The 22,860-nt window shown below is 48.2% G+C and overlaps 1 protein-coding gene across 1 annotated transcript in view; it reads right to left on the reverse strand.

Annotated features, from left to right (window-relative positions):
- The window catches only part of LOC137543859 (mannan-binding lectin serine protease 2-like), a 93,246-nt gene that overhangs the window by 41,190 nt on the left and 29,196 nt on the right, over positions 1 to 22,860 (reverse strand). Inside the window, exons 4-6 of the mRNA XM_068264929.1 lie at positions 15,820 to 15,938; positions 6,669 to 6,747; positions 331 to 462 (exon numbers count right to left, since the gene is read on the reverse strand). Coding sequence (XP_068121030.1) covers positions 331 to 462; positions 6,669 to 6,747; positions 15,820 to 15,938 — 330 coding nt within the window. The remainder of the gene's footprint in view (positions 1 to 330; positions 463 to 6,668; positions 6,748 to 15,819; positions 15,939 to 22,860) is intronic.

Below are 22,860 nucleotides of genomic sequence, written 5' to 3' on the forward strand. Positions count from 1 at the left end.
AGACAGTTTAGGTGAAATGTGTTCCTGGATAATAATCGTGGGGCCCCTTACATTGTCATACTGTTCTGACAGTATACACATGACTTCTACAGGCTCTGACTTTTGGGGTCCCTAGAGAACTTAGGGCCCTGGGTTATTAACCAGAGTGACCCTATGGAAGCAGCAAGATGCTTAAACTAATAGATATGCTCCAGTCATAACCCAGGTGCTGCTTGTTCTTTCTTCTATTATATAAATATCCTGACTGCTATATAAAGTTACTCCAGTGTCCTGTCACTTTGTGCTTATGGCTGAGTTTACATCAAACCTGTTTACTTGTTGGGGTCTCACCTGGGCTGTCAATAGTGTAGAAAGGTCCTGAGCATTGGTACTGAATCACGGAATCATATGAAGTCACGTCAATTCTTGTTACAAAGGAGAAAGTCCCGTTCTCAATGCTGTTTGGGATGCCACAGTCAACAACTAATAGAAATGAACAAACAGTGTAAGTTCCAGCCCAAGAGCAACATAATTAATGGAAGCCCATCTTATAGGCTCACAATCACAAGTGTTAGCTGCTAAGAGTAGAGATGTCGTGAACCTCCGATTTTCGTTTGCGAACTTTCACGGAAGGTTCGGTTCACACGAACTTTTGCGAACCGCAATAGACTTCAATGGGGAGGCGAACTTAAAATTTTAGAAAAATTTCTAACGGCTGGAAAAATGATAAAAAAACATGTTTCAAGGGTTCTATTACCTGGAGGAAGACATGATTGAGTGAAATACACATCAAAAGTCCCAGGCAAAAACTAGATTTCACATAAACCCCTATTTTAAGGTCACAAATCTCGTTCAATTACAGGCCTACACTGCTTTACAACATCAGGCAGTGTATCCCTCTCTCCCTCCTCCCAGAGCGAGGAGGGTCTTCCAGGAAATTGTAGAATTTCAAAAGCCAGCTTATATACCTTGGCCAAGAATTGAACCCAGGTCTTGGCCAGGAATTGAAACCAGGTCTGAGTGCATGGTAGATAGCTCTCTTAAGCGCTATACCACCACCAACACTACATTCTGAAACTAGCCTAGCATGTACCATTATGATATATCCTAGAGAAAAATGAGCTTGCTTAAAGATTTGTAGGCTTTCAAAAGCTAGCTTACATACCTTGGCCGGGAATTGAACCCAGGTCTGAGTGCGTGGTAGATAGCTCTCTTAACCGCTATACCACCACCAACACAATGTGAATTGTACTAGGGACATTATATTAGGTTGTAATAACTGGGGTAAATGGGTGAATAAAATGTGTGAGTTTTAATTACAGTAGTACATTTTATTTTGAAACTATAATGGCAGAAAACTGAGAAATAATGATTTTATTTTTTTTCCTTCTTATTACCTTTAAAATGCAAAAAAAAAAATGATACTGTAGAGTGCTTTTGTAGGTGAAAGTTGGAATCCAAAATTGTAATAATTGACAGAGCAGGAAAGCACTAGAGGAGCAAGAGGAGAGGTGGATGAGGTGTGATAGGAAGCCAATGGAGGGGTGACAGAGAGAGGAGCAGGACTAGAGGAGTGAGAGGAGAGGTGGATGAGGTGTGACAGGCAGCCAGTCAGAGACATACCTACAAATCCCCGGGCCCCCCTGCAAACCCCCCCCCCCCCCCCCAGGACCCGCTCAGGGACTTTTGTGTAAACAGGAAGTTGCTCTTAGAGAACTGAAGACCTCCAGTGAGAAGGAGGTAATGTGTTCAGCCTGCCGCCGCTGCTGCTGCCTGCTGCCACCAATGATTGCAGGAGGGGGAGCGCTGAGAGGAGAGCCTGAGGTGAGGGCCCCCCCTCACCACCGATCTTCATTATCCTCTTATGCTGTGACCCCTCCTGCCCCCCAAAAGTCCCCGAGCAGACCCTAGGGGGGCCCCGTGATGGCAGGGTTCGCATCCCCTATTGTTACGCTAGTGCAGCCAGTGGAAGGAGTGACAGAGAGGAGCAGAACTAGAGGAGTGAGAGGAGAGGTGGATGAGGTGTGATAGGCAGCCAGTGGAAGGAGTGACAGAGAAGCAGCACTACAGGAGTGAGAGGAGAGGTGGATGAGGTGTGATAGGCAGCCAGTGGAGGGAGTGTCAGAGAGGAGCAGCATTAAAGGAGCAACAGGAGAGGTGGCTGAGGTGATGAAGTGTGACAGGCAGCCAGTGGAAGAATGACAGAGAGAAGCAGCATTAGAGGAGTTAGAGGAGAAGTGGATAAGGTGTGATAAGCAGCCAGTAGAGGGAGTGTCAGAGAGGAGTAGCATAAGAGGAGTGAGAGGAGAGGTGGATGAGGTGTGACAGGCAGCCACTGGATGAGTGACAGAGAGAGGAGCAGCATTAGAGGAGTGAGAGGAGAGGTGGCTGAGGAGTGACAGGCAGCCAGTGGAGGAGAGACAGAGAGGAGCAGCACTAGAGGAGTGAGAGGAGGGGTGGCTGGTATGTGATAAGCAGCCAGTGGAGGAATGACAGAGAGGAGCAGCATTAGAGGAGTGAGAAGAGAGGTGGATCAGGTGTGATGGGCAACCAGTGGAGGGATGACAGAGCAGCACCATTAGAGGTGTGAGAGGAAAGGTGGATGAGGTGTGACAGGCAGCCAGTGGAGGAGTGAGAGAGAAGCAGCATTAGAGGAGTGAGAGGAGAGGTGGATGAGGTGTGACAGGCAGCCAGTGGAGGGGGTGACAGAGTGAGGAGCAGTATTAGAGCAGTGAGAGGAGAGGTGAATGAGGTGTGACAGGCAGCCAGTGGAGGTGATGACAGAGTGAGGAGCAGCATTAGAGGAGTAAGAGGAGAGGTGAATGAGGTGTGACAGGCAGCCAGTGGAGGGGGTGACAGAGTGAGGAGCAGCATTAGAGGAGTAAGGGGAGAGGGGGATGAGGTGTGACAGGCAGCCAGTGGAGGAGTGACAGAGAGGAGAAGCACTAAAGGAGTGAGAGGAGAGGTGGATGAGGTGTGATAGGCAGCCAGTGGAGGAGTGACAGAGAGGAGCAGCATTAGAGGAGTGAGAGGAGATGTGTATGAGGTGTGATAGGCAGCCAGTGGAGGAGTGACAGAGAGGAGCAGCATTAGAGGAGTGAGAGGAGAGGTGGATGAGGTGTGATAGGCAGCCAGTGGAGGAGTGACAGAGAGGAGCAGCATTAGAGGAGTGAGAGGAGAGGTGAATGAGGTGTGACAGGCAGCCAGTGGAGGGAGTGTCAGAGAGGAGCAGCATTAGAGGAATGAGAGGAGAGGTGGATGAGGTGTGACAGGCAGCCAGGGGATGGGGTGACAGAGTGAGGAGCAGCATTAGAGGAGGGAGAGGAGAGGTGAATGAGGTGTGACAGCAGGCAGCCAGTGGATGAGTGACAGGGTGAGGAGCAGCATTAGAGGAGTGAGAGGAGAGGTGGATGAGGTGTGACAGGCAGCCAGTGGAGGAATGACAGAGAGGAGAAGCATTAGAGGAGTGAGAGGAGAGGTGAATGAGGTGTGACAGGGTTAGGTTAGGGTTACAGAGGAGGAGGTGACAGAGTGAGAAGCAGCATTAGAGGAGTGAGAGGAGAGGTGAATGAGGTGTGACAGGCAGCCAGTGGAGGAGTGACAGGGTGAGGAACAGCATTAGAGGAGTGAGAGGAGAGGTGGATGAGGTGTGACAGGCAGCCAGTGGAGGAATGACAGAGAGGAGCAGCATTAGAGGAGTGAGAGGAGAGGTGGATGAGGTGTAACAGGCAGCCAGTGGAGGGGGTGACAGAGTGAGGAGCAGCATTAGAGCAGTGAGAGGAGAGGGGGATGAGGTGTGACAGGCAGCCAGTGGAGGTGATGACAGAGTGAAGAGAAGCATTAGAGGAGTGAGAGGAGAGGTGAATGAGGTGTGACAGGCAGCCAGTGGAGGGGGTGACAGAGTGAGGAGCAGCATTAGAGGAGTGAGAGGAGAGGTGAATGAGGTGTGACAGGCAGCCAGTGGAGGAGTTACAGGGTGAGGAGCAGCATTAGAGGAGTGAGAGGAGAGGTGAATGAGGTGTGACAGGCAGCCAGTGGATGAGTGACAGGGTGAGGAACAGCATTAGAGGAGTGAGAGGAGAGGTGGATGAGGTGTGACAGGCAGCCAGTGGAGGAATGACAGAGAGGAGCAGCATTAGAGGAGTGAGAGGAGAGGTGAATGAGGTGTGACAGAGTTAGGTTAGGGTTACAGAGGAGGAGGTGACAGAGTGAGGAGCAGCATTAGAGGAGTGAGAGGAGAGGTGAATGAGGTGTGACAGGCAGCCAGTGGAGGAGTGACAGGGTGAGGAGCAGCATTAGAGGAGTGAGAGGAGAGGTGGATGAGGTGTGACAGGCAGCCAGTGGAGGGGGTGACAGAGTGGGGAGCAGTATTAGAGCAGTGAGAGGAGAGGTGAATGAGGTGTGACAGCAGGCAGCCAGTGGAGGAGTGACAGGGTGAGGAGCAGCATTAGAGGAGTGAGAGGAGAGGTGAATGAGGTGTGACAGGCAGTCAGTGGAGGGGGTGACAGAGTGAGGAGCAGCATTAGAGCAGTGAGAGGAGAGGGGGATGAGGTGTGACATTCAGCCAGTGGAGGTGATGACAGAGTGAAGAGCAGCATTAGAGGAGTGAGAGGAGAGGTGAATGAGGTGTGACAGGCAGCCAGTGGAGGGGGTGACAGAGTGAGGAGCAGTATTAGAGGAGTGAGAGGAGAGGTGAATGAGGTGTGACAGGCAGCCAGTGGAGGAGTGACAGGGTGAGGAGCAGCATTAGAGGAGTGAGAGGAGAGGTGGATGAGGTGTGACAGGCAGCCAGTGGAGGAGTGACAGGGTGAGGAGCAGCATTAGAGGAGTGAGAGGAGAGGTGAATGAGGTGTGACAGGCAGCCAGTGGAGGGGGTGACAGAGTGAGGAGCAGCATTAGAGCAGTGAGAGGAGAAGGGGATGAGGTGTGACAGGCAGCCAGTGGAGGTGATGACAGAGTGAAGAGCAGCATTAGAGGAGTGAGAGGAGAGGTGAATGAGGTGTGACAGGCAGCCAGTGGAGGGGGTGACAGAGTGAGGAGCAGCATTAGAGGAGTGAGAGGAGAGGTGAATGAGGTGTGACAGGCAGCCAGTGGAGGAGTGACAGGGTGAGGAGCAGCATTAGAGGAGTGAGAGGAGAGGTGGATGAGGTGTAACAGGCAGCCAGTGGAGGGGGTGACAGAGTGAGGAGCAGCATTAGAGCAGTGAGAGGAGAGGTGGATGAGGTGTGACAGGCAGCCAGTGGAGGAGTGAGAGAGAAGCAGCATTAGATGAGTGAGAGGAGAGGTGGATGAGGTGTGACAGGCAGCCAGTGGAGGGGGTGACAGAGTGAGGAGCAGCATTAGAGCAGTGAGAGGAGAGGTGAATGAGGTGTGACAGGCAGCCAGTGGAGGAGTGACAGGGTGAGGAGCAGCATTAGAGGAGTGAGAGGAGAGGTGAATGAGGTGTGACAGGCAGCCAGTGGAGGGGGTGACAGAGTGAGGAGCAGCATTAGAGGAGTGAGAGGAGAGGTGAATGAAGTGTGACAGGCAGCCAGTGGAGGTGATGACAGAGTGAGGAGCAGCATTAGAGGAGTGAGAGGAGAGGTGAATGAGGTGTGACAGGCAGCCAGTGGAGGGGGTGACAGAGTGAGGAGCAGCATTAGAGCAGTGAGAGGAGAGGTGAATGAGGTGTGACAGGCAGCCAGTGGAGGTGATGACAGAGTGAGGAGCAGCATTAGAGGAGTGAGAGGAGAGGTGAATGACGTGTGACAGGCAGCCAGTGGAGGAGTGACAGGGTGAGGAGCAGTATTAGAGGAGTGAGAGGAGAGGTGAATGACGTGTGACAGGCAGCCAGTGGAGGAGTGACAGGGTGAGGAGCAGCATTAGAGGAGTGAGAGAAGAGGTGGATGAGGTGTGACAGGCAGCCAGTGGAGAAGTGACAGGGTGAGGAGCAGCATTAGAGGTGGTAGAGGAGAGGTGAATGAGGTGTGACAGCAGGCAGCCAGTGGATGAGTGACAGGGTGAGGAGCAGCAATAGAGGAGTTAGAGGAGGGGTGAAATAAGCTGTGTGGGCCAGTTTGAGGGTATGGTAAGGGTTAGGGTGGGGAAAGCTGAAACAGGAGCACCCCTGACCCCTCGTGATAGTTCTCTGGTGCTGATACACACTACCCCTCTGCTCCCTGAGGCCCCTGCACATTAGCTGCATATCACATACTTGTACCGGTGGGCAGCGGCTGCACTGTCTGCCTCTATCAGCGCGTGTTATGTGTACACAATGCCAGGTAATAGAGAAGAGGCAGACAGTGTGGCTGGAGTGTGCACAGGCAGTGCAGCCGCTGCCCACCAGGACAGTAAGTCATATGCAGCTAATGTGCAGGGGGGGGGGGGGACAGTTGCCAGGGAAAGGGTTTGGAGGCACTGGGGGCCCCAGTAGAGGCCTGGAGCCCTGGGGCAATTTCCTCCTTTGCCTCTATGGCAGCAACAGTCCTGGAAAAACCTAACTTATTGTTTTAAAACAATATACATTATATTCACCATTTCAGTATTCAGGCCTTTGGGGTCACATGGTCTAATTTCAGGATACATTTTGTTTCCTTGTTTAGTAGTTCCCTTGCTCTGTTTGAAGCTTGTCAGTCAGTTGTGGTCAAAAGAAAACAACTAAATCAGAATTTCACTTAACAAACATCCATCATACATAATATGTAACTTACTGGCACATGTTGGCATTGCTTTATCCCATTGTCCGTTGCTGAGGCACAGGGTGGTGAATGAGTCTACAGTTCTATCGTTCTAAGAAACACAATTCAAGTGGTTACGGGATAGCTATGGATGAACATCACAAATCCACATTTTACAGCGAATATTTGCTTACCGTATGTTCCGGGCGAGCCCCATTAACTTAGGCAGCAAACTTCTAAAACTTCCAGGGCATCTGTGCAGCCACAATTTCGTGTGCCCAGATAGTGGCATGGAAGAGGGGGGGGGGTTACTTTGTAATGTTTTGTTGTTGATTTTTAAGAGAGATGTCACTGGCTTTAGTGGTTAATAGCAAAACCCCCAAACATGCTAGAATCACCAAATTTGCAGGCACTGGCGTAACAACAGGGCCTGCAGCCCCTGCACCTGCGGGGGGCCCTGGGCCCCCCCTGGGGCCCGCTCGGGGCTGTTTTGCGGGGTTGGAGGGGATGCAGCATGAGGGGAAAGCCATGCAGCAATTCGGCGGGGAGGGGGGACGGTCCCCCCGCCTCCCTCACCTCGGGGCTCTCCCCTCTGCGCTCCCCTCCACTTTAAATTTAAGTCCGGGCAGTGTCTGGGCAGCGGCGCCGCAAGCATGGGCTTAAATTCATCTTCGGGTGATCTGGATAGTAGTTATCCGGATGACACCCAGTACTGCTGTGCTGTGCGATGGGCTGGGCGGGGGATCAAGCTTACCATTCTGACATCTTCTCCGGCCGTCCCTCGGCGCCTCCCATGATGCGTTCCATTCGGCGCTCACGTGACTTCAAACACTTCCTCCTTTAACCCGAAAGGAGGAAGTGTTTGAAGTCACGTGAGCGCCGAGTGGAACGCATCATGGGAGGCGCCGAGGGATGGCCGGAGAAGATGTCAGAAGGGTAAGCTTGATCCCCCGCCTAGCCCATCGCACAGCACAGCAGTACTGGGTGTCATCCAGATAACTACTATCCGGATCACCCGAAGATGAATTTAAGCCCATGCTTGCACCGCCGCTGCCCAGACACTGCCCGGACTTAAATTTAAAGTGGAGGGGAGTGCAGAGGGGAGAGCCCCGAGGTGAGTGAGGGGGGGGACTGCTCAGAAATTCTGCGGGGGGGGGCCCGCTCAGAAATTCTGCAGGGGGGCCCGGTGGGGCCTAGTTACGCCTCTGTTTGCAGGGTATGTTAAAGGGAATCTGAAGTGAGAACTATATGGTGTAGCAATAGTGGATACAGAGCTTGTGACCGCACCAGGGCCCCTGGACCAGAGGGGTCCACTAGAGCCCTCCTTCATCCATCATCCTATTAGCTTTGCATATGCTGATATGCTGATAATGCATTGGATAAAGGTAATTCTTAAAGCAGATCACAGATGAAAAACTAACTATAGCAAGTAACTTGTCTATATATCTTATCTAAAGTTTAGATGGTTTACACAGTAAATCTAGCTGAAAACAGCTTCAACAGTTTATGATTATTTATCCATGTGATACAATGAGAGCAGCCATTGTCATCATTAAACAGGCAAGCTGCTCTGCATCTCCTCCCCTCAGCCTGTAAACTCCACTCCCCCCTCCTCCCCTCTCCGCTCCTCTCCTCCCGTCTCCTCCCCCTTGCCTATGAAATCCTGTGCATGCTCAGTGTGTGCTGGGGTGTAATTTGAGGAAATTAGCTACATTTACTGGAACACAACCCGTGGAAGGAGAGGCATAACTGCAGATACAACATTTTATGAAATTTCACAGATATATTCAATTGAAGACTCAATTCCTTGCAATTAACATAACTTAATTTATAGAACTACATTTTTTTTTTAAATTTTAAGCAGATAAAAGTATTACTGTCATAGTTCTCACAAGGTGCTCTACCGACATAGTTCTCACTTAAACCAATGAAAGTTCTTTGTGTATCCCGCCCTGCTGATCCTCAATGAGAGTGTTGCCTGGTCCACTGACAGGTATGTTCACCAATGCAAGACACAAGCCATTCAGGAGCTGGCTGCAAGGCTGCCCCATCTCACAGACAGGTGGGTGGAGTACAGTCGGACCAAGAAGCCGAGGTAGCCGTAGTTGGGTCACAGTTAGAAGGGGTAGGGGAAAAAGTGGCAGGGAGGCTAGTCCCGAGTTGTTTCTCACTAATAAGTATGCTTGTTTGCGTAATATTGGGAGGATGATTCTGGAGTAGGAATGCTGCAGCAGGATGTGCTCCTTAGCAACCAAGGGGCAGACTGCTGCAAAGAGAAAGGGAATAGGAGTGCAGCTAAGGCTAGACAGGTACTGGTGGTAGGGGATTTAATTATTAGGCACACAGATAGGGTAATCTGTCGAAGAAACCGTGAATGCCGTACAGTCTGTTGCCTCCCGGGTGCTCGGGTTCGGCATGTAGCGGAAAGAATTGACAGATTATTGGGTGGGGCTGGGGAAGACCCGGCTGTCATGGTACACATTGGCACCAATGACAAAGTTAGTGGGAGATGGAAGGTCCTCAAAAATGATTTTCAGGTACTTGGAGATACACTTAAAGCAAGGACCTCCAAGGTGGTGTACTCTGAAATACTGCCAGTGCCACGTGCTACATCTGAGTAGTGTTGGGCGAACACCTGGATGTTCGGGTTCGGGCCGAACAGGCCGAACATGGGCCAGATGTTCGGCATGTTCGGCCCGAACGCCGAACTCAATGGAAGTCAATGGGACCCCCGAACATGGGGGCCCTATGGGGTCGCAGGCATAAGGGGGGAGCATGCCCCGGTCGCGGGGGGGGGGTCAGAAATTCCCCCCACCCCCTCCGCTAGCGCTCCCCCCTCTGCCCACTTCCCCATAAAAAAGTTATAGTACCTGGTGCCTGGTGGCTGGCAGTGGAGTGAGGAGGAGGAGGAGGAGTCCGAGTAGCAGAGTGGCGTTGAGGCCGGGCAGCGGGTGGTTCAGCGCTAGTACCCTTGTGGTACTTCCGCCCTTTCTCTGACCTCACGTCCTCTGCATACGAGGGTACGCATCACGCGTACCCTCGTATGCGTCATCACGCAGAGGACGTGAGGTCAGAGAAAGGGCGGAAGTACCACAAGGTAATAGCGCTGAACCGCCCGAACCGCCCGCTGCCGGGCCTCAACGCCACTCTGCTACTCGGACTCCTCCTCCTCCTCCTCCTCACTCCACTGCCAGCCACCAGGCACCAGGTACTATAACTTTTTTTATGGGGAAGCGGGCAGAGGGGGGAGCGCTAGCGGAGGGGGTGGGGGGAATTTCCGACCCCCCCCGCGACCGGGGCATGCTCCCCCCTTATGCCTGCGACCCCATAGGGGGGCAGTATTCGGCCGAACAGGGCCCTGTTCGGCCGAACAGGGGCCCTGTTCGGCCATGTTCGGCCATGCATTCAACAGTTCGGGCGAACCCCGAACAGTTTGGCCGAACACCACCAGGTGTTCGGCCGAACTCGAACATCACCCGAACAGGGTGATGTTCTGCAGAACCCGAACAGTGGCGAACACTGTTCGCCCAACACTACATCTGAGAAAAAGAGGGAGCTTAGGGAGTTAAATAAGTGGCTGAGAAATTGGTGTAGGAAGGAGGGGTTTGGGTTCCTGGAGAACTGGGCAGACTTTGCAGTCGGCTACAGGTTCTACAGCAGGGATGGGCTGCACCTTAATGGGCAGGATGCAGCTGCATTGGGGGAGAAGATGGCTAAACGGTTGGAGGAGATTTTAAACTAGGACCTGGGGGGAGGCAGGAGGATAAAGTCTCAATACGTAGGCAAGATAAGGTAAAGAGACAGTGGGAGCCTAACATTATGGGGGGTGGAGAGGGGGGTGGGGACAGTGTAAAGATTAAGGAGGTTGGTAAAACTTCAAGTAGGCCATTTCATGTAAACAAAATTGGTAAATGTTGGTGGTAAAAATATAAAGTGCATGGTAACCAATGCTAGGAGCCTTGCAAATAAAATAGATGAACTAGAGTTCATTCTGAATGACAAAGGCTATGACATTGTGGGAATAACCGAGACATGGATGGATGAAAGCCATGAATGGATAGCTAATTTAAAAGGATACAATGTGTTTAGGAAGGATAGAACAGGGAAAAAAGGTGAAGGGGTTTGTCTCTTTGTTAAGAATTCTCTTACAGCTGTCCTCAACGATGAGATGGAGGAAGATTGCGAAGATGTGGAGTCCGTTTGGGTAAATATTCATGGTGGAAATAAAAGTTGCCAATTGCTTATTGGGGTATGCTACAGGCCACCTCATATTAATGAAGCAGCAGAACTGCGATTACTACAGCAGATTGAAAAAGCTGCAAGTAAAAATGAGGTCATAATTATGGGCGACTTCAACTTTCCAGACATTGACTGGACGATTGAGGCTACCCATTCGGTAAAAGCAGCAGATTTCTGGCAGTACTACAGGACAATTACTTGACTCAAATAGTAACTGAACCAACTAGGGGGGAATGCATTACTGGATCTGATCATTTCTAATAGACCAGATCATGCATCAAATGTGCAGGTTCAAGAACATTTGGGAAATAGTGATCACAACATGATAACGTTTGATCTGGTGACTAATAGGCCACAGGGCAGCGGGACCACTAAAACTATTTTAGAAAAGCAACATTCAATCAAATTAGGCAGGCACTAAGTTTGGTGAACTGGGATAATGTATTACAAGGGGAGGACACTGAAGGGAAATGGCAAGCTTTTAAACTTATACTCAATCAATATTGTAGTATGTATATCCCAGGGGCGGACTGACCATTAGGGCACTCGGGCACGGACCGAGGGCCCGTGGTCAGGGGGGGCCCGCCACCCGCCATAGAACCCTGAGCAGCCAGGAGGGGAGACAGCCAGTGAAGGAGGGCGATGGGCATAGCAGCGGAGAAGGGGGGAAGTTTCCCCCCCCTCCTCTCACCTTGGGGCCCCCCTTCCTGGCTCTCCCCTCCGTAATCTGTAAGACAGCTGGAAGCGGCTGACAGCGGGCGGAGACGCTGTTCAGCCACCGGAGGGATCGCTGATCTGTGTGCAGCTAGTCTGGGCTTGAGAAGCCCAGACTAGCTGCACACAGATCAGCGATGCCTCCTGTGGCTGAACAGCGGTAAGTCTCCGCCTGCTGTCAGCCGCTTCCAGCTGTCTTACAGATTACGGAGGGGAGAGCCAGGAAGGGGGGCCCCAAGGTGAGAGGAGGGGGGGGAAACTTCCCCCCTTCTCCGCTGCTATGCCCATCGCCCTCCTTCACTGGCTGTCTCCCCTCCTGGAGACACCTACAAGCCTGGCTGCATATACTGGGGGCACCTATAGACCTGGCTATACTGGGGAGACCTATACATCTGGCTGCATATACTGGGGGCACCTATAGACCTGACTACATATACTGGGGGCACTTATAGACCTAGCTACATATACTGGGGGCACTTATAGACCTAGCTACATATACTGGGGGCACTTATAGACCTAGCTACATATACTGGGGGCACTTACAGACCTAGCTATACTGGGGAGACCTATACACCTGGCTGCATATACTGGGGGCACCTATACACCTGGCTACATATACTGGGGGCACTTATAGACCTAGCTACATATACTGGGGGCACCTATAAACCTGGCTATACTGGGGACACCTATACATCTGGCTGCATATACTGGGGGCACCTATACACCTGACTACATATACTGGGGGCACTTATACACCTGACTACATATACTGGGGGCACTTATAGACCTAGCTACATATACTGGGGGCACCTATAAACCTGGCTATACTGGGGACACCTATACACCTGGCTGCATATACTGGGGGCACTTATACACCTGGCTATACTGGGGAGACCTATACAACTGGCTATACTGGGGAGACCTATACATCTGACTGCATATACTGGGGGCACCTATACACCTGACTACATATACTGGGGGCACCTATAGCCTGGATATACTGGGGACACCTATACACCTGGCTACATATACTGGGGACACCTAAAGACCTGGCTATCTATACAGGAGACACCTATAGACCTGGCTCTCTGTACTGGGGACACCTATAGGCCTGGCTACCTATTCTGGAGACACCTGTAGACCTGGCTACCTATACTGGGGACAGCTATAGACCTGGCTATCTTAACTGGGGACATCTATAGACCTGGCTATCTTAAATGGGGACATCTATAGACCTGGTTATCTATTCTGGGGACACCCGTAGATTAGGCTACTTATACTGGGGACACCTATAGACCTGGATACCTGCACTGGGAAAACCTATAGACCTGGATACTTCCACTGGGGATACTCTTTGACCTGGTTACCTATACTGGAGGCACCTATTTTGGGGGAACTGCTGCCAGATTAACTATTTTTGGGGAACTGCTGCTGCCAGATTAAGTGTATTTTGAGAAACAGCTGCCAGATTATGTGTATTTTTGGGGAACCGCTGCCAGATTGTGTATAATGGGGGAACTGCTGCTTCCAGATTCTGTGTATTTTGGGGGAACCACTGCTGCTACATGTATTTTTGGTGATCCGCTGCCAAATTATGTATATTTGGGGGAACCGCTGCTGCCAGATAACGTCTATTTTGGGGGAACGACTGCCATATTATCTGTATTTTGGAGGAACCTCTGCTAAATTGCATGGATTTTTGGTGAAATGCTGTCAGATTACATGTATTTTGGGGTGAAACACTATGGCAGAGTTCAAACTTCCCCAGCAGACCTTTTACACCACTGCTAAGGTCATGTATATTTTGCCCCACCCAATAAATTATTATATCTTAGTCTGTAAAAATATAACGTGAAAGGTGGGAAACACTGGTATGGGGGCCCCATAATCTCCTATTGCCCGGCGGCCCCATGAGTTGTCAGTCCACCCCTGGTATATCCCATATGGAAACAAAATATCTAGGAATAAAAAAAGGCCTCTATGGATGAATAGAAAGGTTAGAGATAAAATGAAGAGGAAAAAGAATGCCTATAAGGTCCTAAAACAGGAGGGGACCGAGGCTGCACTAAGCAATTATAAGGAGTGCAATAAAAATTGTAAAAAAGAAATTAGGCTGGCAAAGATCGAAGCTGAAAATCAAATCGCTAGGGATATCAAATCTAACCCAAAAAAGTTTTACAAGTACATCAACTCTAAAAAAAGAAAGGTTGACTGTATAGGACTCCTAAAGGATGAGGGTGGGAACTCAATGGTGGATGACCAAGGTAAGGCAGAGTTGTTAAATGCTTTCTTTGCTTCTGTCTTCACAAGGGAAACATCACTGTTGCAAATTACTGTATTTTTTGGACTATAAGACTCACTTTTTCTCCCCCAAAAGTGGGTAAAAAAAAGTCACTGCGTCTTATAGTCCAAATGCAGGGAGATCCTGACTTGTGTGTTACAAATGAACCTGCTAATATGAACCTCCAACCCGCCACAATGTCGGGGACTCCCTGCACTGTGCCCATGCAGGGGAGGACACAGGGGGACACCAAGGGGCATAGAGTAGGACAGAGGCAGACACAGGAGGACACAAGGGGGATAGAGGAGGACACAGGGAGACACAAGAAGTACAAGGGGGCAAGAGGTACAAAGGAGCATAATCCACAAGATGCCCCTTCACCATGGATGCACCAGGTTTAGTATATATTTTTCCCTTGCCTTTTGTCCTCTAAACCTAGGTGCGTCTTATGGTCAGGAGCGTCTTATAGTCCGAAAAATACGGTACAGAGGCAGAAGAGTCTCAATCTTCCAACTGTAATATTAAATACTTAACGCAGGAAGAAGTGAATGCAAGACTAAATAAATTAAAAATAGACAAGGCACCTGGCCCGCATGGCATGCATCCTCGGGTCCTAAGGGAATTAAGTTCAGTTATAGATAAACCCCTTTATCTTATCTTTTGTGACTCTCTTGCAACTGGCAGAGTCCCAGTGGATTGGCGTACAGCCCACGTTTCCCCATTATTTAAGAAGGGCATAAAATCAGATCCAGGAAATTATAGACCTGTAAGTTTAACATCAGTTGTATGCAAACTATTTGAGGGGTTACTAAGAGATACTATACAAGACTTCATAGTAGAAAATAATCTTGTAATCTAATATGGATATTGGGAATGCTGTAGATGTGATATACTTTGACTTTACAAAGGCCTTCGACACTGTTCCCCACAAAAGTCTGGTGCAAAAGTTGAGGATGCAAGGACTGGGGAAGAGTCTGTGTGCATGGATAGGGAACTGGCTAATGGACAGAAAACAAAAAATTGTGGTCAATGGATCGTACTCAAAATGGGAGACTGTTAGCAGTGGGGTACCACAGGGGTCTGTACTGGGTCCAGTGCTCTTCAATTTATTTATTAATGACCTAGTAGATGCAGTAGTGACCAATGTTGCTATTATTGCATATTGTAACAGGATCTGGATAGGATGGCTATATGGGCACATACATGGCAGTTGTTGAAAAATGTAAAGTCATGCATTTTGGTCGTACCAATAGCACCAATGCATCCCAGAACAGGGGGCTAGATCTTTTTCAAGCATGACCACCAGGACAGTTATCAAGCCACTAACTAGCCATGGCTTTGCCACAATCTCAGTGCACTCTCTCTCCCACACTGTCTTTCTATCTCTCTCTCTCTCTCTCTCCTCTCTGTCTCTTTCTCTCCTTCTCTCTATATTTCTTAGGGCTGGTTCAGACGGGCGTTTTTGTGGCGTTTAACGCAGCGTTTCAGACGCAGCGTTTTTTGGGATCTACTGCCATCCCATGCAAGTGAATGGGAGCGTTTAGAGCTGGCTTTTGCAGGCTTTCATGAAAGCCTGGCAGTAGATCCCAGCGTTGCGTCTAGTCTCAAAAGCAACATGCTGCTTTCAGAGGCAGTAAACGCCAGGAAACAATAGCAGAGACCAGAACTGCTAGCCTTGAACGCTTTTCAAAAGCTTTCAAAAGCTAGCTTTTAAACGCTGGCGTTTAAACGCTGGCGTTTGAACGCAATGCCAAGCAAAAGCTCAGCAGATGCCCGTGTGAACCAGCCCTTACTCTCTCTCCCTCTCACTCTCTATCTCTCTCTGCACCTCTTCTCCAAGAACCTTTTTTGGGGGGCTTCTGAATTACTGCAGAGCAGTTGAGTGCTGCAAGGAATGTGGCTGCTCCACTCACATAGCACTCAGATGTATCATGTAGAATGGACACTGACCTCTATGAGAACAAATCCCCTCTCACAGGACACTGACAATTGATCCTTCACAACATAGGTCTTCTTCTCAGGTGTAAAGCGTCCTCTAGGGGGCAGAGTGGGATCAGGGCATGGAAGTGCTGGAATTAGAAGAGGAAAACTGTGGAGGAACTTTGATATTGTTCAGTTACAAAATAATAAGTGGATCTTTGTGAGGACTGTTTTTTTTTTTTTGGGGGGGGGGGGGTTGTTGTCCTCAGATAAGAGCCACATTCAAGCATTCAGACCATTCTATTGCTGTGCCTATTATTATTATTATTATTATTATTATTATTTTGTTTTTATTATGTATTGCATTTATAAAGGACCAACATATTATGCAGCACTGGACAACAAATACATAGAATGGTATAAGGATGACAGACGTAACAAGGTTAGGACAAAGTTATACAAGGCAAACATGGTACAAAATACATGATCATGTGATTTGGGCTGGTTAGGTAGGTCCAGTAATACAAGTATGAGGCTGTCATAGGAAAGGAGCACACAATCATGTAGAATACACTAGGGAAGGTAGAGGGTACAAGATGCATGACCATGTGATTTGGGCTGGTTAGGTGGGTCCAGTAATACAAGTACGAGGCAGTCATAGGAAAGGAGCACACAATCATGTAGATTACACTAGGGAAGGGAGATGGTACAAGATACATGATCATGTGATTCGGGCTGGTTAGATAGGTCCAGTAATACAAGTACGAGGCAGTCATAGGAAAGGAGCACACACTCAGGGATGGTCGTAGTCAGCAAACTTCGCTACGCTGGAACTACGCGTATTTTTCCGCATCCACGCGTAGTAGGACTACGACAATACGCCTTAAACTTCGTTACGTCTGCACCTACGAAAGTACTCAATGAAATACGCGTATCCGCGTAAATATCGTAGCCGTATGCGTAGCATTATGCTCGCATGCCGAATTCTTTATGCTTCAGCCGTGTTTGTACAGCGCCTGCGCGAACCGGATTGCCTGCGATGCGTACGGTCTAGCCGGCAAGCGTATAACCAGCCGCATCATCGCTGCCCTTATGCGCACGCGCATGCGTACGTTGCCTTCGTACGCGTACGTACACGCGTACGTCACAAACGAGGTTTTGATTGGCTGATGCGTAGACACAGGAAGTTGGCCAGAGCAGGCACCGGCAAACGCGTGGAGAGGACGCATCACACGCATCAGCACTGCCATCGCACACAGCACTGTCTGCCATCAACATGCCTCCTAAGATTCCCCTCAGGATGAAAGTTATGCTAATTGAGGTAAGCAATCTATTAACAGAATGTATAGTTTTTGGCTACTGTTTCTGACTGCATTTCTCTAATCTTTATATGTCCCATCATGTAAAAGGATATCATAGGTGTTGTAGTAGAGAATTGTTTTTAGTTTATCTCTGTAACTTTGCATTTTGTAGCAGTACTGTTGTTAATAGTAGAGTGAGACATATTCACTACAGTGACCCGTTTTTTCTGGGTCCAACCTGGGACAAGTGAAGGTGGGGGGTGGGCTGTGGACAGCTGGGGAGGGGGTCGCAGCGCGCCGGAATACGGGCCTGGGGGGCGTGTGCGGCGCGCATAGTGCGCCCCGCCAAAAAATGGGCGTGGTCATGACATTGTATGGGCGGAGCGTAACCGTAACCCCAAAGCAGCAAATATAGACATTGTAGCAGAAAACAAACGCAATTTAGGCCAAATTTTAGCAGAAAACAAACGCAATTTAGGCCACATTTTAGCAGAAAACAAACGCACTTTGGGCCACATTTCAGCAGAAAATGAACGCACTTTGTGCTGCATTTCAGCAGAAAATAAATGCAATTTGGGCCACATTTCAGTCGAAAATAAACGCTATTTGGCCCACATTTCTTCAGAAAATAAACGCAATTTGGGCCACATTTCAGCAGAAAGTAAACGCAATTTGGGCCGCTCACCCCCTGTAGCCGCCGCTCACCCCCTCCTGGCCGCCGCGTCAGACCTCGATCAGGCGGCGACCAGCCATGCGGGCGCTAGGACCTAGCACTCCGCACTGATATGCGGAAGTGACATCACTTCCGCATATAGAGTGGGTGCGTCCGGCGCCCGCACTTACTGGTCGGGTCGCCGCTGATCGAGGTCTGAAGTTGCTGCAAGGTGAGGGGGGAAGAGCGGCGGCTAGAGAGAGGGAGGGGGCACCTGTCGCTCACTGCCTAAAGGGGCTCCCTGTCACTCACTGCCTAAAGGGGTCCCTGTCACTCACTGCCTAACCTGGGGATCCCCTGTCACTTCCTAACCTGGGGGTCCCCTGTCACTTCATAATCTGGTGGTCTCCTGTCACTACCTTACTGGGGGTCCCTGTCACTACTTTACTGGGGGGTCCTTGTCACTTCCTAAGCTGGGGGTTCCTGGCGCTACCTAAACTAGGGGACAGCATTTACTTCAATCAGCCAAGCACAGCCCAGCATCACCGCCAGCCAGGTCACAGCATCACCGCCAGCCAGCCTGGCCACAGCATCACGCAAGGCCTTTCAGCCCACACGTCATCCCCAATCCAACCAAAAACAGTATTGCCAGGCACAACAGCCAGTAGAGGAGAATTGAGAATCCAGGTGAGAGGTGTCTACCATATTAAGGGGGCATTCTGCCTATTTATGTGAAATCCTGTCTATTTATGTGCCTCATGACTGCTGAATTTGTCTTGTTGGGGGCCTCATGATTGCTGAATTCGTCTTGTTGAAGGCCTCATGATTTTTTGGGGGCCTCAAGATTGCTGAATGTCTTGTTGGGGGCCTCATGATTTGTTGGGGGCCTCATGATTGCTGAATTTGTCTTGTTGGGGGCCTCATGATTGCTGAATTCGTCTTGTTGAAGGCCTCATGATTTTTTGGGGGCCTCAAGATTGCTGAATGTCTTGTTGGGGGCCTCATGATTTGTTGGGGGCCTCATGATTGCTGAATTTGTCTTGTTGGGGGCCTCAAGATTGCTGAATGTGTCTTGTTGGGAGCCTGATGATTTGTTGGGGGCCTAATGATGATTGCTAAATTTGTCTTGTTGGGGGCCTCTGGGAAAAGCTGAATCATTATCCTATGAGACAATAGCATTAAACCTACTTTTTTGCTTTTTAAAACGGAAAATAAAACTGTGAGGTTCTAAAAAACGAATACATTTTTCAGGAGTAGGATGAATGAAATTGTTTATCTTCACAGTTTATTTGCAACTTGGATTTTTAATAATGTTCATGTATGAGTTAAAACGTTTGTATGAAGTTTTAAATTGCTGTTGCCACTTTGCGATAGATAAAGTGACTTTTGGGTTACATTGGGCACTCGGCCTCCAAAAGTTTCGCCACCACTGTCCTAATCTAATGTCCCACATTGCTAAGTTAATGAAAATTTGTCACCACCCATGGCCACACCCACATTCTGGTCCATGGCCGCACCCATTTTTGGGGGAGGCGCGTACGTGCGCCGCACAACATAACCCTCAGGTTTTTCGGCGCACACATCTTCTCAAAAATTTGCGGCGCACCACTTCTTCCCTGCCTTTTTGCACCCCCACCCCTGGAAAATTTTGTGCGGACGCCCATGGCTATGAACTGGCACAAAGTCTATAGACGCCGCGGCCAGTTCATCGAATCCATTCAATTATATATTTGATGCTTGCTGTCACAGGATCTTCTCTGTCAGTCAAATCACACATGAAATGAAATGATGTAGTTATTATGACTAGCAATGTCAGCAGTTATAGGTGGCACTAGTCATCGTTGATCCCTAGTATCTGCCCGAAGTGATAGTTGGTTGCTTCCCACAATTTTTGAAAACTGTCATTATGAATAATATTATAATCTTTTACATTATGCTGTAAGTAAGAAGATTCTGAATTAATTAAGGTATAATACAGTGGTCATTAATACTGTAATATTTCTTTTCCAGGAATTTACAAGAGGCCGGTACGACCTCACCACCGCTACGGAAAAACGCGACGTGGTGAGAAGGGTGCAGGGGATCCTGAGGTCCGAGTATCGGCGGGTCCTCACCACCAAGCAGGTCCAAATGTTATGGAGTGACCTTAAGAGGAGGGACCAGGACCTGCTCAGGCGGGTGGTTGCACAAATAGGATGTAAGTCAGCAAACTATTAGTTTATGTATGTCTATTTTGGGTTTTATATGCTGTATGTATTTATCCTAAAAATTAATTCCATGGACTGAATACTATAGAGTTGTGCAGTATGTACAGTTACAGTATATATCCGTAAGGTATTCACAGTGCAACTTTTCCCACATTTTGTTTTGTTAGGGGCTTATTCCAAAATGGGTTAAAACATATTATTTTGTGCTCCTGTGTGGGCATAGTGATGATATTTGTGCAATATGTACTGATTATACTGCATTCATGCAAATAAAGTTATTTAAAAAAAAATGGGCCCCTAGGCTTAACATTGGTTTTTGATAACCACTGATGATCAATTAACTTTTTTTTTTTTTAAGAAAAATTTGATAGGTGCTGTCGTCCATCTGGACCCTATATCCTCTCCAGGCCCTAGGCAAGTGGCTAGGTTTGCCTTGTGGATGGTCCGGCTCTGTTGCACAGCAATTTTTTTTAAAGATCTCTCCAGAGCTATTCAATCGTATTGAAGCCTACGCTCTTGCTGGGCCACTCAAGGACATACACAGAGTTGTCTCGGAGCCACACCATTGATATCTTGGCTGTGTGCCCCACTGCCCAGGGTCGTATTCCTTCTACAAGATGAACCATTGCCCCAGTCTGCGTTCCAAGTGCTCTCTTTAAAGTGATCCTTAAGCCTGTAAAAAAAAAAAGAAAAGATTTTTACTCAACTGGGGCTTCCCTCAGCCCCCTGCAGTCGATCGGTGCCCTCGCCGCCTCGCTCAGATCCTCCTGGACCCGACGGCGACCACTTCCGGTTTCGCTGTCAGGACCCGACAGGCATTGGGAACGCGAGTGATTCTTCGTGTTCCCAGCCAAAATATCGCCCCCTATGCTACTATTACGTCCAGGAGGCCGCAATAGCCGCAAAGGATCACTTTAAGGCCTCTTGCACACTGCAAGCAATTCAGATTCAGATTCCGCTTTTTAATCTGTTTTTACTTCCGATTCAGATTCAGATTTGCAGTTTGCTCCTTGCACACTGCAAATCTGAATCTGAATCGGAGGTAAAAACTGATTAAAAAGCGGAATCTGAATCTGAATTGCTTGCAGTGTGCAAGAGGCCTAAAGCCTATCCTAGTTTTATTTTACTGTATTGAAGAGTCATATTCTTTCATGTATAATAAATACATTAAAGGAATAAGAATATGTTTTTTTGTTCTGTGTTTAGAGTAAGGTCCTTATCAAAGTTCACTTGAAAATAGAAATAAAAGTAATTGTAGTTCAAACAATAAAGTTATTACTTTTTATCCATTTTATCATATGTTTTGATTCAATTCTATTATTCATTACTCCTTACTACAGCTGCAAGTGGTGCCCGCACTGCCCGGGGAACCTCTGCACCCAGGCCTTGTTCCTCAAGAGCCTCCTCACCTGGCCCCAGCCATCATAGCCAGAGGGCTTATCTGAGTAGAGCCAGGACACCGCTTTATGGTAAAATTCTCTTACTGTATGATTAACATTGCATACTATGGAAAAGCAAGTAAATGCTATGTTATATGTATTACATTACAGGTTCTTAATTTTAGGGATGATCTATGAGATTGAAATATGTACAAGTTGATGGATTGCTGGGTTTACCTATTTTACACATTTTTTTCTACAGTTCCTCTATCAACATATATGAGGCTGAGGGGCCAGGTGAGGCAGCTGACGAAGACGAAGAGGAGGCATGAGCGGGAAATCCGCATACTGAAAAAACAGATGCTGGAGATGAGCCAGCATATGGCGAATGTGGAGGAGGAGGTCCGCCAGTTGAAGGGGACAGGGGGTAGGGTGGACTGAGGGGTTTTTTTTTGTTGTTTTTTTTTTTTTTTTTTTGTTGAACAGTTTTACTGCTGGCAGGTGATGTAGCTGCTGCATGGTTTTTTGGCAGTTGGAAACAGCTGTAAACAGCTATTTCCCACAATGCAGCAAGGTTCACAGACAGGAAACTGCCAGGAGTACGTACTTTTCTTGTTACTTGTGGGAGGGGTTTTAAATTTTTAGAGTACAGATTCTCTATAAAGTGAACCTTCAGACTAAAAATCGACTCAGCAGCACTTAAAAGGCCTGGTGTTTCTTTAACAGTTTCACAGCATCAGAACTTTGTTTCTCTTATACAAGCCTCATTTTTAGCTGTACAGAAGAAAACTGCCCGGGCATTTTTCCCCTGAATCCGGGCAAAGCATGATGGGATTTCTGATGTTGTTGTTCTCGTTCTGCTGTTTTGGTGCAATTTTTTTTTTTTTACATTTTGAATTTGACATTTGAAGCCTAGGGTGTGCAGCTGGGAGGGGTGATCAGGACACAGGACAGTTGGAACTGTGTCTCCTGCTCCCTGTCACCTCCTTTCAACCAAAAAGATGGCTGCCCCATGACAAAGATGGCTGTCCCCATGAATCACAAACATTTGCCTGTTCTTTTAAAACAGGGTGGGTAAGAGATTATATTACCTATCTATTCTAATTAACATAACTAATGTAACTTAATGACAGTATGTTTGTTTAGGCTGAAGTTCCCCTTTAAGAAAAAAAAAAAAGAAAATAAAAACTTTTCACAAAAATATTTTTTTTTCTTAAAAAAGGATACGTTTCTTCTCTTTTGTTGTACAATCTCTGACACTGACACATTGTGTTGGACTAAATAATCGCAAAAGAAATGCAATGACATTGTTAATACAATGCATTTCTAAAACATATATTTATGCAGAATACTTAGTTGTATGTGTCACATTGCTTGTGTGATGCAATCCCTTAATTTTGTAGATCTTCTGTGTCCAACACAAAGCACCAGTGTGCAAAATAGACATTTAAAGTGTAAAGAGTATATGTAGCAATTATTCATTGCTTTTTAGTTCTCTTTTACAGCGCATGCAGGTTCAGTCTACTCTACTT

The sequence above is a fragment of the Hyperolius riggenbachi genome, unplaced genomic scaffold (genome assembly GCF_040937935.1).
Source record: "Hyperolius riggenbachi isolate aHypRig1 unplaced genomic scaffold, aHypRig1.pri scaffold_256, whole genome shotgun sequence".
Taxonomy (NCBI): domain Eukaryota; kingdom Metazoa; phylum Chordata; class Amphibia; order Anura; family Hyperoliidae; genus Hyperolius; species Hyperolius riggenbachi.